The sequence below is a fragment of the Lepisosteus platostomus genome, chromosome 21, assembly GCF_059453375.1.
Source record: "Lepisosteus platostomus isolate fLepPlt1 chromosome 21, fLepPlt1.hap1, whole genome shotgun sequence".
NCBI classification, from domain to species: Eukaryota; Metazoa; Chordata; class Actinopteri; order Semionotiformes; family Lepisosteidae; genus Lepisosteus; species Lepisosteus platostomus.
In genome coordinates this window covers 4,658,916-4,674,709 of record NC_142631.1, presented here as the reverse complement: position 1 = coordinate 4,674,709, position 15,794 = coordinate 4,658,916, and the positions used below count along the sequence as shown (strand labels likewise).

The 15,794-nt window shown below is 39.3% G+C and overlaps 1 protein-coding gene and 1 long non-coding RNA gene across 5 annotated transcripts in view; one reads left to right on the top strand and one right to left on the bottom strand.

Annotated features, from left to right (window-relative positions):
- The window catches only part of LOC148643942 (uncharacterized), a 157,480-nt gene that overhangs the window by 112,181 nt on the left and 29,505 nt on the right, over positions 1-15,794 (top strand). For all 4 annotated transcript variants that reach the window (XM_088615534.1, XM_088615531.1, XM_088615532.1 and 1 more), the window contains exons 29-34: positions 6,324-6,377; positions 6,750-6,794; positions 8,110-8,154; positions 9,270-9,323; positions 13,251-13,304; positions 14,275-14,328. In XM_088615534.1, the coding sequence (XP_088471660.1) occupies positions 6,324-6,377; positions 6,750-6,794; positions 8,110-8,154; positions 9,270-9,323; positions 13,251-13,304; positions 14,275-14,328 (306 nt within the window). The remainder of the gene's footprint in view (positions 1-6,323; positions 6,378-6,749; positions 6,795-8,109; positions 8,155-9,269; positions 9,324-13,250; positions 13,305-14,274; positions 14,329-15,794) is intronic.
- On the bottom strand, positions 2,479-14,473 carry LOC148643943 (uncharacterized). Its single transcript, XR_015928980.1, has 3 exons — positions 14,161-14,473; positions 4,251-4,357; positions 2,479-2,657 (listed from the first exon to the last, which is right to left on the bottom strand). It is a non-coding gene; the product is annotated as an uncharacterized LOC148643943 (long non-coding RNA).

The following is a 15,794-nucleotide window of genomic DNA, read 5'->3' as shown; positions in this document are numbered from 1 at the left end:
TTGACATTTTCTTATTTTTACTCCTTACGTGTGTGACAGATTTGCCTTCACTTTTGACATTTGGAATGTGCACAGATATACACTGGTATGTGCCATTCATTCTAATAGCTGCCAAACATTCAATAAAAAACTCCAAAATGATGCCTAAACTAGTTGCAGTCTGTCAAGAAAAATTCACAAAAAAGACAACATTATTTTGAATTTAGGCTCCGTTTCCCTTCCTCATATGGAAACAATATTTCTTTAATAATAAAACTCATTTTTCTGCTTTCTCTAATTTTCTTTCTACCCGTCTGTGTGTAATGTTTATATGTCATTTTTTAATCATTTGCTGGTAAACGTGTTTGGAATTAAATGTATGAAGTCAATTCCTCAGGCACTTCTATTGTTCATAAAGGGCCTCCTTCCTTAAACTGTCAGATTCAATTCAGTAAATAGATTTCAATAGCATTCAAAAACAATTCCTAAATGATGATTCGTAAATTGCCACTGGTATTAATTGATCTGTTAATAGGCGGTGTTTGGCATCTTAAATCTCGTCAGCGTGCTTTATACAGGCTGTAGACTTTGGCCTTGACTTGGCTGTTGGCTTTGAAATGTTTGAAAAGGAGTAATGGTGTTGAAAATAAAAAATGAAGATGTTGCAACACAAAAGCAAAGCACCGTATCTGTCCCAATGTTTAAAAGTAAAGCAGTCAAAGCCATTTAATGAATGCAGCTTCAGAGAGAGTTTTTTGACTTATAAAAAGCGTGAAGGACTGGAAACACTAAATATATTTGTATCGATTCTTCTGAAGGAAACGAAGGGTAAGTGGTTCAAAACCGTTTCCCATGAAGGCTACAGAGACCAGTTTTGTGTTCATTTGAAAGGGATGTAGTCATGTTTTCCATGATGTGACTTTGAATCACTGAACCACACAGCTTCTCTAAGCTGGTCTTGAGAGAGGCAAAGAAGTCAGAATGTTGGCAGTTTAACCTCAATGTATTTACAGTATCCATCTGATCATGTGTGTGCTAGCCTAAAATGGGTGAAGGCATGGACAGATTTTGTAAAATGTCTTTTGTTCCCTGTGGAACTCAACGTCTTGGTCAGATCATCTCATTTTACTCTTGGCGATGGTGCTTTTGTGCCCTGCAATTGCCAATCTTTAAATACAGAGAAAGGAACTGGCTGCTGCTATACTGTGCATGAGTATTCGATTGCCCAGTGACTCCAGCTTAGCGCAGTGGTAAAGAAGTGCAAGGCAGGAAAAGCTGTAGATTTGGGGAACAACACTTGTAGTCTCAAATGGGGAGTTATGAGAAAAAGTGGGGAAATGAGCATGCCCACTGATTTACTTTTAAAATTGTCTTGTTGGTATTTCCAGATTTCGGGGTCTTATTTGTGCTAGCTTTAAATTTCTCCAAGATCCATTTACAAAGTCTGTGATTATTGTTAATTTTGATCAGTGGACCAAAATATATAAATATCACTGAGATGCCTGACTCATCAGTGTCCTCAGTAAGAGCCTGAAGTGGTAAAACATGTATCTCAATGTAGTTCATATTCTTCTCATCAATTTTTGTTACTTCTTCTGGGTGGAGGGTCCCTTTCCTCAGCAGTGCACTCCAGCTTGCACTCCTAGAATATGCAACTTCTAGGCTTTCCTAGGATCTTCTGGGAGATGTAAATCCTCCAGTGTGTCCTTTGCCAGACAAAGAACTTCTGCCCACAACAGCGGACTCCACACGGATGTCTGCCTAATCTTATGCTTTCGCTTGTGAACTGACCTCTGGGAAACTGTCACTCCTCCCTTGAGGGCAGCTGCTCCCCCCTGTCCTAAAAGAGGGCAATCTACCCCTTACCAGGAGAAAACCGTGACCTTAGATTTGGAGGTGCTGATCTTCATCACAGCCAACTGATACTTAGCATCAGACCACACCAGCTTGCAACAGAGGCCACAGGTCAGATGAGGCAGGACGTACATCTGGGAATAGCTGCAACGCAAATATCAAGACCCCAAACGAAACATGGTCTATCCCTGGCCACTCTGGAATATCCCGTCCACAAATTATAGACCGGACACAAACAGAAGGGGAGAGAAGCTGGACCATTGATGGAGTCCATCACCCTGACTAAAGAGCCTCTAAGAATATAAACATAACTCTTAAAGGGACTGGATTACAGGCAGAAGCAGCTACATGCACACAGAGCCTTCCAGGGGACATGGTCATAAATCATCACTAGGGCATACACCCATGACTCCCCAGATATGTCAGTAGGTCTGTGCTGTTCTTCCTAGATCTGATTTTCAATGGGTGAAAAAAATCTCCCCAGCACTATAGCTCCTGGGAGGCTGAAGTGTTTGATTACTGAATTATTGTAACACCTCCTCTGGTCCCCATTCCTTAAAGATGGGGACCACCATCATAGTTAGAAAATCCAGGGGTACTGTCCCCACCTCCCACTGAACCTTTGTCATGATTTTGCCATCCTGGAAAGGCTTGTGTGACAGAAAAACCCGAGAGCAACGTTGCCCAGTGATCCAGACAGGACAAGAGAGCCTCATAACATAACATTGGTAACAGTGAATATCTGAGCGAAGCCTGGAGGTGGTGTTGGTTGGCGAGTGTCAGATTTCTTCACCCCAAATGGTTCGACTTTGTGGGCTCCCCACCTGTAGGACAAAGGGCGAGAGTTAGGCGTGATGCCGATGAGGACAGAGGGGGTGTCGAAACCAGATACATTACAGTTTATTGTATTCAATCTAAATCTGCTGTTAAACTGAGCCCTTCTTGACCTTCAAACATTGTCGAATACCACTGTTGAGAGAGTTTACCCTTATACACAATGAAAATGTTCTTATTTCAAAGACCCCATCGCAAATTTGAGTTGATTTAATTACAAGAGGAAAACGCAATTCATGCCCAGTTTTTTATTCGTTCCGGCAAATTCTTGGTTTACCCAAACATCGCTAAACATTTCAATCCACAAAAGTGCTTTGTCCGTTTTTTGTGCAACTGAACCCAAAAAAATATTAAACTCGTTTCATTATTTCTTCAATTCGTTGGTGATCTCAACAAAATAAAAGGCCTCAGTATTCTTGACTAGTAAAGTGTGGTGGCAACCGCCACAATATGTCAGTACATTCCCATTTCTTTTCTGTAGTCAAGAAACATTGCAGTGTTGTGGAAAAACAAGAAAATTAAGTTTTTTTTTTGTTCTAATATTTTCATAAATCAGACATATTACAACAGACTCCATTGATTTCCATAGTCCCATACTTAATCCACCAATAAAACCAGTGCATTGGAATTTATTTCAAACCAAACCCCTAACACATAATTTGAACCTTTTCCTCAAGACTGATTTGAGTGGCGACAAAGTGCGGCTATCATTTTGCCTGGCAGAAAATTGCATTTGTGAGAAATGGGATGCCCGACCACTAGTTCTGATATTTTAGCTGACATTTAAGTTTTGTAACTTATTTTGATGTGTGTGAATAAAATTCGCAAGACCCCAAATTAGCGCTTCAGGGTCTATTTTTTAAATGCAGAGCAAATTGTTTGTGGTCAGATCCACACAGAATGTCTGGGAACCTGATGTACCACAAGTGGTTTACCAATTTAAGGCCTGCTGCTTGTCCAATAAAAACTCAGTTTTCAAAGGCAAAGGAAACTAATTCCCACACTTCAGAGTTGGATGTGATTTCCCATTTGATATTAATGTCTTGTTAGTTCAATAGAATGTTATGCTTCTCATTCTAAAGCATTTTACCTGCTCATGTTGCTGAAGGAAACATCTGGCCTAGTGCTCACCGGAGATAACTGAGCAGTGCAAACCCACTTAAGGAAACTTTAACCATTGAAGAATAAATGCAGCATTATGCCTATGATCTATTATCTTATGATTATGACTGTGCTAACAATGGTTTTTATGGAGAAACAACCTTTAAAAAACTCATTTATTTTACTAAGACATAGAACAACATATTTATCATTCTACTGACCATGTCCTGTGCCGCTCCACCAACTCACCCAAAGCTACAGTTTACTCCTATTTGTTCCCACTGGACAGAAATGTGAAGTAGAACGATACCATCATGAGAGACACTCCCATCTCCAGTTCATGATTTGTTTCTAGAAATCATAGTTGGTGTTGCAGAGTTATCTGTGTCTCTGTCAGAGTTAAATCAGCCAGTGTCTTTATCACCCTGCAACTCACAACTGGCAGCCCCCTGAAGCCCAGCAAGTGTGAGCCTGGCCAGTACCTGATTGGGAGACATCCTGGGAAAGATAAGGTTGCTGCTGGAAGAGGTGTTAGTGGGACCAGTAGGGAGTGCTCACCATGCCCTAGTATTGTGATGGGGACATCAAACTGCAAAAAAAAAGGATGCGATATAAAACTGAGGTCCTGACTCTTCATGGTCATTAAAAATCCCAGGATGTTTCTCAAAAAGGGCATATCCGGTTTATTGGGATTGCTAATTTAAGGGTGTTAACCCTAGTCTCCTGGCCAAATTTACAATTTTCCTGTACCAATTATCGCCTCCTAATATTCCAGATCTACTGTATGAATTGGCTTCTTCACTCTGTCCCCCCCCTCCACCACCACCACCACTGATAGCTGGTGTGTGGTGAGCATACTGGCACACTTTGGCTGCTGTCACATCATCCAGGTGCTGCTACACACTGGTGGTGCTTGTGGGATTCCCCATTACCTGTAAAGCGCTTTGAATGGAGTGTCTAGAAAAAAGCTATATAAGTGTAATTATTATTTATATAAATGAACCAAGTGTACTGCAGGTTTCAGAAATACCTGGGTAAGTCCTGGATCCTGTTCAAGAACGCTTTTTCAGTAGCTTGGAATTAAAGTGTCAGCTTTAATCAGTTAAAAAACATTTCAGTTATGGGCTGAGAGCTGTCACTTCTGTTTGGGTGAATTAAGGAAATACATTTGGCCCTTTGAAGAAGTGTGGCTGTGTGTATATGAACTGAACAAAATGGGCAAAGTTCAACCAAATCAGGATTCTAAATCCTTTGCTTTTTCTTGCTTGTTCTAAGCTTTTTAAAAATATGTGGATTCTGATCCGTGTTCTTGAACAAGAAAGATTTGATAATAAATTCAAATGTTTAGAAAAATGCTGCATAACATTGGTTGGATTTCAGAATATGATGTGAACAATGATTAGTTAATATTATAGCCAGAATGTTGTCACCAGAAACCTAAACAAGCTTAATACAGTATGTATTTCATAATGTAGTATATACTGTTTATGGTATAATGTACCAGGAGGTGTAATAGAACAGGAAATCTTCCAGTTTTGTATTTTGTGGGATTGTTGATTGATAGGCTCAATAGCCCCTAGTTTCCAAAGACTTGTCACCCGGTCTTACTCTGACCAAAAGCCAAATACAATGGGATAGGGAAATACACACTGACTGCTGAGAAAATCTTTCCCCCAGTAGTCCCAGAAACGTTAAAGCTGTTGGAAGCATCAGACATGACAAGTTGCACAGAGGAAGGGCAGAGATCCTGAATTCCAAAAGATCTCATTTGTACCAAGACATATACCCCCTCTGCTGAAGACACTATCATCATTTTTAAGTAAAATATACAAGGTCACAATCTAGAGCCTATCTATTGTACAGTAGTTGAAATGATCTAGGCAAGGGTTCAAAACATCTCTGCAACATTTCCATGTGTGTCTACTACACAGGTAGCTTTTCTAATTGAGCTATAAGACCATTGGGTGCTGAGACTGGTCATACAGGTAATACGATACACATTAGTTTACTATTAACTATATTGTTTAATCACACGTGGCTGTAAAATAATCTTTTCAGTAATTGCTGTCCATGAAGTGGTGTTCTTTAGTTTATATGATGAATTGGTGCCATTTCTGGCAGCTGTTCAAAAGTAATACAAGTAATACACAAATGCTATGTGATATCTTCATAGAATATGCTAAATTTTAAAATGCTATCAAGAGGAGCTCACTTAATTATTTAGAGACTTCAGATTATAACTGTGAGCTCAACCCACCTGCACTAATAATACGTGCCTAATTTGCTCAAGTCAGATTTGACTAAATCTGTGATTGACAGATTTTAGATCCATGCTACACGGTCTGAATTCTGGGGATGTGGAGTGCAGTATGCTGGAGAATGGGGCAACACTGAAGGAGAACTGTTCATCAGAGTTGCACGTATGTCTGTGGAGTTCAATGTGTACATTGAGGCAGTAATGTCCCTCAGCTTTGTCAGCTTGTAACTTTAGCTGTTTCTCAAACTGTGCAAGGGAGACACCTGCTGTTCACACTGTTGTCATGTGTGTTTTTCAGGGGGCTAGAGGCCCTGATGGTCCAACTGGAGAGCGTGGGGCCGCGGGAGCGAAGGTACGTGTCAAACTCGGCTCTGAGGGTGGCCTTTATTAGACTATAGTTCAAGCAGCAGTAGTGGGTTCACATTCTTTACATTAGTTATTTGATATGTTTTACATCTCCTGCTCCTATCTTATAGATGTACTGCATTAATTGAAAATATTGTTCATTATGTTTGGGCTGGTTCTGAATTGAATTGTTTTAGTGTGGTAATATGGTAAAAACTATCACGATTTTCCTGTTCAATGTAATTGTACATTACTTTTGCATGCTTAAAATGATATCCTTTAATGGTAATCCACACCATGTTTTAGCTACAAAAAACAGACTTTTAGGTGGATTTATGTTTATGCAATGCAGACTGTAAACTATTCTCATTTCTCTCAGGGTCCTGAAGGCCAGCCAGGAAAACCTGGCTTTCCTGGTGAGCAGGTACATTAAATTCAGTCTTACCTGTATTTGTGTGCATTTACGTCTTTTATATACATACAGTATATTGTACAAGAAACAGCCCGCCATCCAGATTTAGAGTGTTTATTTAATAGCATGCTGTCACTATGAAATAAAGCTATGCACATGAGTTTGCACTTGTCATATCAAAATGCTACAGGAGATAGAACTCTTAGAATTTATCACTTGACTTTTGTTAACTTTGACTTTATACATGCAAACTGTGGAACGAGAGGTCATAAGACACTATCCTGTTGACTACACTTTATCTGATAGACTGAGAACATTGTTCTTAACAGATTGTCCGGAGGCTTCCCAAAAATTCCAACCTATAAAAAGTGGTCTACAAAACAATTTCAGCGGTATTATGAAGCAGTTCACACATAAAGAGGTGTGGGTTGTCCCAAGACAAAAACCGCATGTCTGCATTCCAGACATGACCGCACTGGAACAGTTTTCATAATGTCCTCAGTGGTGGTGCATCCATTTCACGATGTTATGAGAGACCCAGCAACTGGAAAGCTTTGATTTAGAAAAAACTCCTGTGGGAATTTAGAAACCAGTGTGGAAATGAGGTGTTGGGGGGGAGTAATTGAGGAATTTAAACCAGCTGTGAGTTTACAACTTTCCCAAGATTACTATGTGGATGCTGTTGTAGGAAGTTTCTTGAACCGGGAACATCCTAACATCCTTATTTGCAGGTTGTCTGGGAGCCTAGACACGGTTTTATGAAACCGCATACAAGATCTTTTCACTTTAATTAGTGCAAGGAATGTCCTTGAGTTACAGGGGATATTTTCACAGCAAAGCAGTTGAAATTAATAACATCCCATGTGATCCTTCAGACAGTAGCTGAATGTCTTGAAACAGCATGAAACTCAGCTCAAGGCTGGATCGTAAAGATCAGGAGTACTGAATAAGGGCAATGGATTCCTACAAATTCAACAGTGTCACTTTATGAGTGAATTGGCTTTTGTTTTTTTTGTTTTTTTCTTGTTTTATTTTTTAAGCTTTCCTATAGTCCTATAAGGCACAAAATATTAATATACATTTGCTTAAGTCTTTAGTGATCCCCATGCGTGTAACCCATGCTGTAACTGAAAGCTACTCGTCGTCCCACACTTTGTACAGTCCATTGCATTGTCCTTTGAAAGAACCTGCACTTTGTTATATTGATTCTGCTAGTTATCAATTACAATATTAAGGGGCTGGTTTCTGCACAGTTGTGTGATAGACTAGGTTGGAGAGGTGATCGGTTCAGCAGGCTTGCTGAAGCTGTTGATCTGTTCAATTTCAGGGAAAGATCGGAGAGTCAGGTGAAGTAGGACTTCAAGGCTTTGCAGTAAGTAAATCTCAGTGCTTTAAAAAAAACAATGTTTGCTTTTAAACAGATCTTTGCGTGAGAGTACACATCATTGTTCTGTCATTTGAGCACTTTCTTGTGTGGTTTATGCTCATCTCTCTTATTTGAGCTCCCTGAATTTGTGTAGATTTTACGTGCAACCCCTCTGGTCTGGGGAGAAAAGGTGGGGAAAAGATAGAGCTGTGGAGAATGTTCTCCCAGAAGTGAATGAGAGGCAACAACCGTGGTAAAGAGGGATCATTTTGGTAATAACTGTCCCAGACTGTTTTTTACAGTACCCTCTTTAGAAGCCTGTTATACAAATTCTAGAACCCCTCAGTCAGCAAGTCAGTTTGAAGCCAAGCCAGGAGCCCCCCAAGGCAGCCACACCCAAATTATTTAAAAAATTGAATAATCTGAAAAATGTTACCTTTAACATTTCATTTTACTCATAGGCTACATTGTTTAAGGCAGTAGCCGTGAACAAAGCAAAGTGGCATTTTATCTTTTGTAGCTTGATTTCTTTTTTCCTCCTTGGTAATAGTGTTTGGATTATAGTGCGATCACACTGTTCCTAAAGTCTGTGGGGAATGTTTAGAACATTTTTGTGCTAAGATGCGGCATAAAAATGTTGGCATGAAACCTGGATACATGTTAAACATATGCAGTATATGTATCAAAATTTATAGTTTTGTATATAATTCACACCTGCTTAGCAGTTTGGTGAAATGACGCAGACATCTGCATCTTCCCCTTTGACTGCATCTCTATCTACCCCAAGACTATTATGATATATGCATTTAGCCTCAAGACGCAATTGTCTGCTTTAAGAGACATGTTTTGTAAAACATATTGTAAATTCATCTTAACGGGTTGAATTAATGTGATGTCCATAAAATAAGGTCTTTCAGAATCACATCTCAGGGTGAAATACATTTGATCCTTATCACAGATTAATCCCATTCCTGGTAAAGGAGAAATAGGAATAAAGAGAATTGTGATGCCTGGCGCTTTTCATGTCTTTTCATTTATTCTTGGTTTCAGCTGGTAATATCCTATGTCTGAGTTATAATAGCAGTTTTATGGAAAATAATGTCTGTGTTTAAATATTATAGGGAATACAAGGACCTTCAGGACCTCCTGGGGCAAAAGGAATTCCAGGAGAACCGGTAAATGTGATTTAATTTGCATGTTAATGTTCACTTATGCATGATGATATAATGAACGCATTCCTGCACACAAACTCTGTAAGTGTGAAGATGCATGGGAGTGTTGGGTTCGGAGATGGTTTTGAATTGCATTTATAGTCACACTGTTAGTAAAGATGTTTACCGCATTTCAGGGCCACAGAATGTTCAAAAGTAATGGAGAACCAATGTGTATTTCATTTAGTTTTATTTTTTATTTCTGCACACAAAGAATTTTCTAGCAGCTGCGTGTTCTGTTTTTATTTACTAGATGCCAGTACTGCTTTCTGCTTGCCATGCAATGTTTAGATGTGACAAAATAGAATGACGGGGAGAATGTTGCAAAAAAAAAAGGTCCAGTTGTGTTTTTTTGGACCAACATTAATCTGTGCAATTTTATTTGTTGAGTCTGGAGCAGAATGTCCCCTTTTGAACAGGAAATTATTAACCTGGTCCAGATATAATTAGATTTTCACAAAAATAAACCAGGGGACTCAACAAAATGAAGCCAAGAGTAACTTATCTCTCCGACTTTATGAAGAACCACCATTTATAGATGGTTAATAACATTTAAATCATTTTAGAAACCTTGATTTGTGATTTTTGGGATATGGCAACAGTTTTCTTCCTGTAGCCATATCCCACTTCAGGAATATGAATTAAACTGCCGCAGTTTGGCAAAGAGTCCTGCTTGTCTAAGTTTAAGACGGCAATTATTCAAATGGACAATCTTGACTAGTGTGGGATTTGTGTACATCCAGTTCCTATCAACTGTTTGATCTGAATCTCCAGTGTTCTACCTAAACCTAATTTAAGTCTTAGTCTAATTAGCCCTGGGTTAAAATAGTCCATGATCAATTTCCCTAGGTTTTTAATTTTTTTTCATATGGGCAATTGTCCCTTTCCAGATGGAAGATCAGATTCATATTTGTTCATATCCACTCTTCCTCTGCCTTTTGTGTTTCCCCAACATGTTTCAGGTTTGACACCCAGGTGTTCAAACTTTTAAAACCCTTGTATATTCTGGATTTAGCTCCAGAACTCCCCACTGCTTAAATAAGCCTTAATTCAACCAATTTTCATTTTTAGCTGTTTTCATCTCTGATTTTGTATAAGCATTCTTTCTTTTCTTTTCAAAAAATGGAAACAGTAAAAGGTCTAATTAAGTAATTGGTAACACAACTAGAATGTAAGCGTATCATCCCCAGGAACAGGACTAGGGAAACTCGGATTTAGTGAGGTTTGTTTGCATTATGCATTGTAAAGTACATTGGCAGCAGAGACAAATGTTTGTAATTTGTGATTGTAAATACTAGACTCTAACTATACTATTAGCTATTGGAATAGTATTACATCCAGGCTGTATTTCATTGCTGTTGTAGACTCAGTGTTTCTGTAGTGGATTAGTAAAAACACAGTCAGTTTGTAGAAGACTAAAACCCAAATCGGCAAAATGATTTGGAATATCGAAGAGATTTGTGGATTTATTAAGGAAAGTTGTAGACTAGACTCTCATATTTTTATGGCAGGCCTGGAATCCAGCACACTTTTCTGGAGAGGCTGCTGAAAGGTGAATCGGAAGATAAAAGAAGGGATAATCTATTCAGGATTTCCTATGGAAGCACTGCAGCTCCAGTGTTTGTTGAGCTTGGAAGTTGCTTCATAGGATGATGAATAACTGCTGGGACTATTTAGTCAAAAATAGAAGCTGAGCGCTAAAGTGTTCATCCTCTTAATGGATTTTTTGAAGGGTCTTCTTACAAAATGATGCAGTCAAACCCAATAATATTGGGATCATGCTGAGGAAAATGTGCATACTGTGATTATTAAGCAGAAAAATTATTATTCTTTTCTAGCTTTAAACTATGCCAAAGGGTAGTATCACCATATTCGTGTTCTGAACCAGGAAGTCAGTACCGTACGTTAGCAGTTCCTTAAAAACACACAGTCAACTGTGTGAGGAAGAATACTATAGCAACAAAGTGGCTATAAAGGCACAAAATGTAAGCTACACATTTTTAGCTTTCATCCGTAATAACATTTTAATTATTCTATAAACTTGATAGATACATTTTTTATGGTATACTCTGCAGTAGCAGTCACTGTACCTATTTTCCCTGTTTTTCTTTATTTTACTGTTATTCTGTTAAGGAAAAATGTAAAATCCAGTGTTCCTACTGGGATTCTTGTAACACTTAATAAAAAAAATTAGCTTTCAGTAACAGCTCATTACAGTCATTGGAAGCCAATTGAACAAGAGGTTCACGTGAAATCAATGAGTAATTTCCTGTAGAACACTTTCCTCATTACTCTTGGACAAAAGAAGATGTCAAGATTGCTTAGGGTTCGCTTATCTGCACTGCTGGTGAAAGTTGCATGATGTCTACGGAATGTCAGAGATAGTCTTTACTCAGCTTTATTACTCATTTTGATACTTTATCTTTTTTATGAGTAATTTCTGAAATGATTCCAGTGAATTCATTTGAATCATTGTCGTCATTGAGTCACTGAGAATTGGTGCCTAGCCTGAAAATCACCTTTGGGACAATGACTAGATATCCAAGAAAAGCAGTCAATAACTAGGCTTTAATGGGCAGTAAACATATTAAAGGCATCAGCATTAGCTCTCCGTGTTGTATAATGGATGACTAAAGTAATTAGTGCAGCGTCTGAGAAACATACCTACAGTAGTACTACTGTCACGTTTCATTTTGACTAAGGCATGGATCACAACGTAAGCCCACTTGACAGTTGCTAATTCCAAACCTAATGATTAATGATGGTTTCTCACGGAGTGTTTTATATTATATAAGACATTAGATTTTTATATTTCCAACTGCCCTAAGTCCTCTTGGATGAAATCGTCGAGCAGATGCATGCTGAATAATAGTTATAGACCCCAACAGCATCTATCTAGCCATAGACTTGGCAATACATTGTTGTGTGGAATCTGCAACTGGTGGGTGATGTCATAGTCTTCATTTGTCCTGTGCCTCAGAAGAACTATTGTTCATATAGTGCTGTCTGTCACATGCAGACCCTGAAGGTATTCTGTTGTGCCAATCAAGAATACATTGCATTTGTTTGAGATGGCAAACATCGCCGTTGATAGTCGAAAGTCGTATCACACAGCAGCTTGGAGTGAGTTTAGCTCAGAAAAAAATGCTCAAGGAAATATGATGGGATTGCTTTTTGATGGTTGATCTCTTTCCAGCTGTATCCCACATGCGAATGTCTCATTCTTTGCAGACTTGCTTTTCGCTAGTTGTCTCTCACTGTTGTCTTGAGTGCTGGAATCACAGGTTTGTTGTTGGCTCCAATAGATGCATTAATGCAGGGGGGTCATTCAAGTACCGAAATAGGCCTCTTCCTTTTTGATATTTATAGTTTTGCAGTGCAAGCATTCTTATAATGAAAGCCCAGCCTTTAATCTGTAGTGTCTGCACTGATTTGTTTATTTTAATCTTTTTAAGATCCAAAACATGTGAATGTTTAGCAACTCAAATGCATCTTTTACAATGAAACAGCTCTGTGGCTGGGATGGTGCTTTTTTCTTTAGAAAATGTAAGCATTTGTCAACCACCAGTCAAATATTAAAATGTTCTCTCTACCAGCTGTTTATAAATTAAGTGACAGTGTAAGTTTTACTTTACACTGAATCCACACAGCGCCACAAACAGCTAATTAATCAATGGTTATCTCTTTAACTTGCTAACCTCTTGCCAGACTGAAAAAGCAGGTTCTTATGTCAGTTGAAAACAAACTGCTTCTGCTACTGTATTTAGTGCGCAACAGAAATATGAACATTGAAACGGAGTGAGCCTAGCTATTAATAATGTTTTCTCTAGTTAGTACAGATTCATTCAATTTTTTTTAATATTTACGTTTTCTTGGCTTTTTTTTTTAAAGGGTCCCCCAGGGCCAGTAGGAATGATCGGACCTCTTGGAGAAATTGGAATCAAAGTAAGACTTCTGACCACAGCACTGACATTTCACTGGTTAGCAGACCCCATCAATGACACTGGTCATTATATAGGATGCAGGGTGTCAAAAACTCTTTCTGGAGGGCCTGGCATCTACTGTTTCTTTCTCCCAACCTAAGCTGTCAATTAAGCATTTGACCTCATTATTTTCTTGGACACATTTAACGTTTTTACTTAAGGTCTTTTACAGCTGATGACTCAAATGCTTGCTCCAGGGTACAGTTACTTATAAAACACATCAGAGGAAAGTCACAAGTATCAAACTTATGCAGTTAAATTAATTAGACCTGCTATGTAACAGAGAGCTCAAGTTGGAAACTGAGGACACTAGAACCTTCCAGAAAATCCAGCTGTCCACTGTGCAGCAGGTGAACGTGCCTGTGTTGTGAATCGACAATAACACTAACCTTACCGAAGTCGAAAGCCCAAATGGTTTATCTCTTATTATGTCTTAATTTTTTTGTCTAAGCAGAAGCAGCTGTTAGTTTGCACTCTGGACCAAGTGTGATCTGCCTCTTATAAATAAATAAAATACAACTGTAAAATTAGACATCATTAAGATGAAACCGCATGTGTAACCTCATCCTCCTCAGTGGCAGCTCTAATTTATGATTAATTATTAACTCGACCATTAAAGCAAGCAAGAAATTAACCTTCTCAAGCTTTGTTTCACTCTGCCATGTTGCACACACGCACACCAACCTCTTTCTCTATAGTTTCTTTCATGACATTATTGTCCCCCTTATACTGCACATGACAGCAAAGCTTTCTAAGCACTCAGCAGAAAAGGTGTATATACAGTACAGTAATCCCTGACCTGATTTGCTTCACCTTACCTGTCATTAATGGGGTCAGAATTGCTTTGCTGAATGAAAAAGCTCGTTGTGATCGAGCTAATGACCTTCAAGCAGCGAAGTTTAAAGCCTGTCTGTTTTCTCTCCTCACGCCAGGGTCCTCCAGGTCAAATGGGCGAGCCGGGGCTGCCAGGAGAACCAGGAGAGAAAGTAAGAGCCTTTCCCAGCCTGTCTGCCCAGTACAGGACCCGTTTGATTTTCAGCACGGAACCCGATATCCCCATTTAATCCTCTAACTGCATTTCCCTGATTCTGGTCAATTGTGAAATGATTTGGCAAGGACAGTGTACTGTTTTTTTTAAGATCCTTTTTTGTTCCAAACTCTCTTAGCTCTGCTTTTTTTCGCATTACCTAATTTAAGAACTTGATTGATCTTTCACTTACGCAATGAGCTCCTGGGTTTGTTGTGAAAGGGCCGGTTTCATGTAAATGCAGAAACACAAGGACCTTTATCACTGTCTCCCGATACCTCCAGTTGGCAAGCAGGGACCGACAATTTCAAATACGTGACCTGAAACTCCTATGTACCATCTGTTGCCATTCAGGACAATTGAACAAGCATCACAAGGATTTCATTAGTGTCAAAGCAATTTCCTTTTCCCCTTTTCTATTTCAAAAAGGTTCCTGTATGTCATGCAAGAATGAGTCAGGAAAACTAATAAGTGTGACTTTCTTTATTTACCCTCCTTGTGTTCTTTTAAGCTCAATCTTTTGAAAGGTCCTACGTTTTGACTTGTACTGCTAGCAAGATCATGCTGACAGAGTGTTGACAGGATTTGGGAAGAAATGGATAAATGACATGTGTGCCTTTCATTCCATATGACCGTTGTTTCTAATTCTGGTTAGCCCACATCCTACTGATTTCCTTCAGTTGATTATATTTAGTTTGTTATATACTGTAGCACACCCTTATATATACTCTAGTGGGCGGAGCGGTGGCTCTGTGGCTAAGGATCTGCGCCTGTGGCTGGAAGGTTGCTGGTTCAAATCCCACAGCCAACAGAGGAATCCTACTCTGTTGGGCCCCTGAGCAAGGCCTTTAACCCCAGCTGCTCCAGAGGCGCCATATAAATGGATGACCCTGCACTCTGACCCCAAGCTTCTCTCTCCCTGTCTGTGTGCCTTGGTGTCTCATGGAGAGCAATCTGGGGAATGCAAAAAGACAAATTACTAATGCAAGAAATTGTATATGGCTAATAAAGTTATCTTAATCTTAACACTTATATAGCGCTTTTCTGGACACTCCACTCAAAGCGCTTTTCAGGCAATGGGGACTCCCCTCCATCACCACCAGTGTGCAGCCCCACCTGGATGATGCGACGGCAGCCATAGTGCGCCAGAATGCTCAGCACACAACAGCTATTAGTGGGAAGGAGAACGGAGTGATGTAAGCAATTCATTAGGAGGCTGGGGTTACACTCCTACTCTTTTCAAGAAATGCCCATTAAAAAATGGATTTTTAATGACCACAGAGAGTCAGGACCTCAGTTTTACATCTTATACGAAGGACAGCACCTGTTTTACAGTATAGTGTCCCCATCACTATACTGGGGGAATTAGGACCCACATGGACTGCAGAGTGAGCGCCCCCTGCTGGTCCCACTAACACCTCTTCC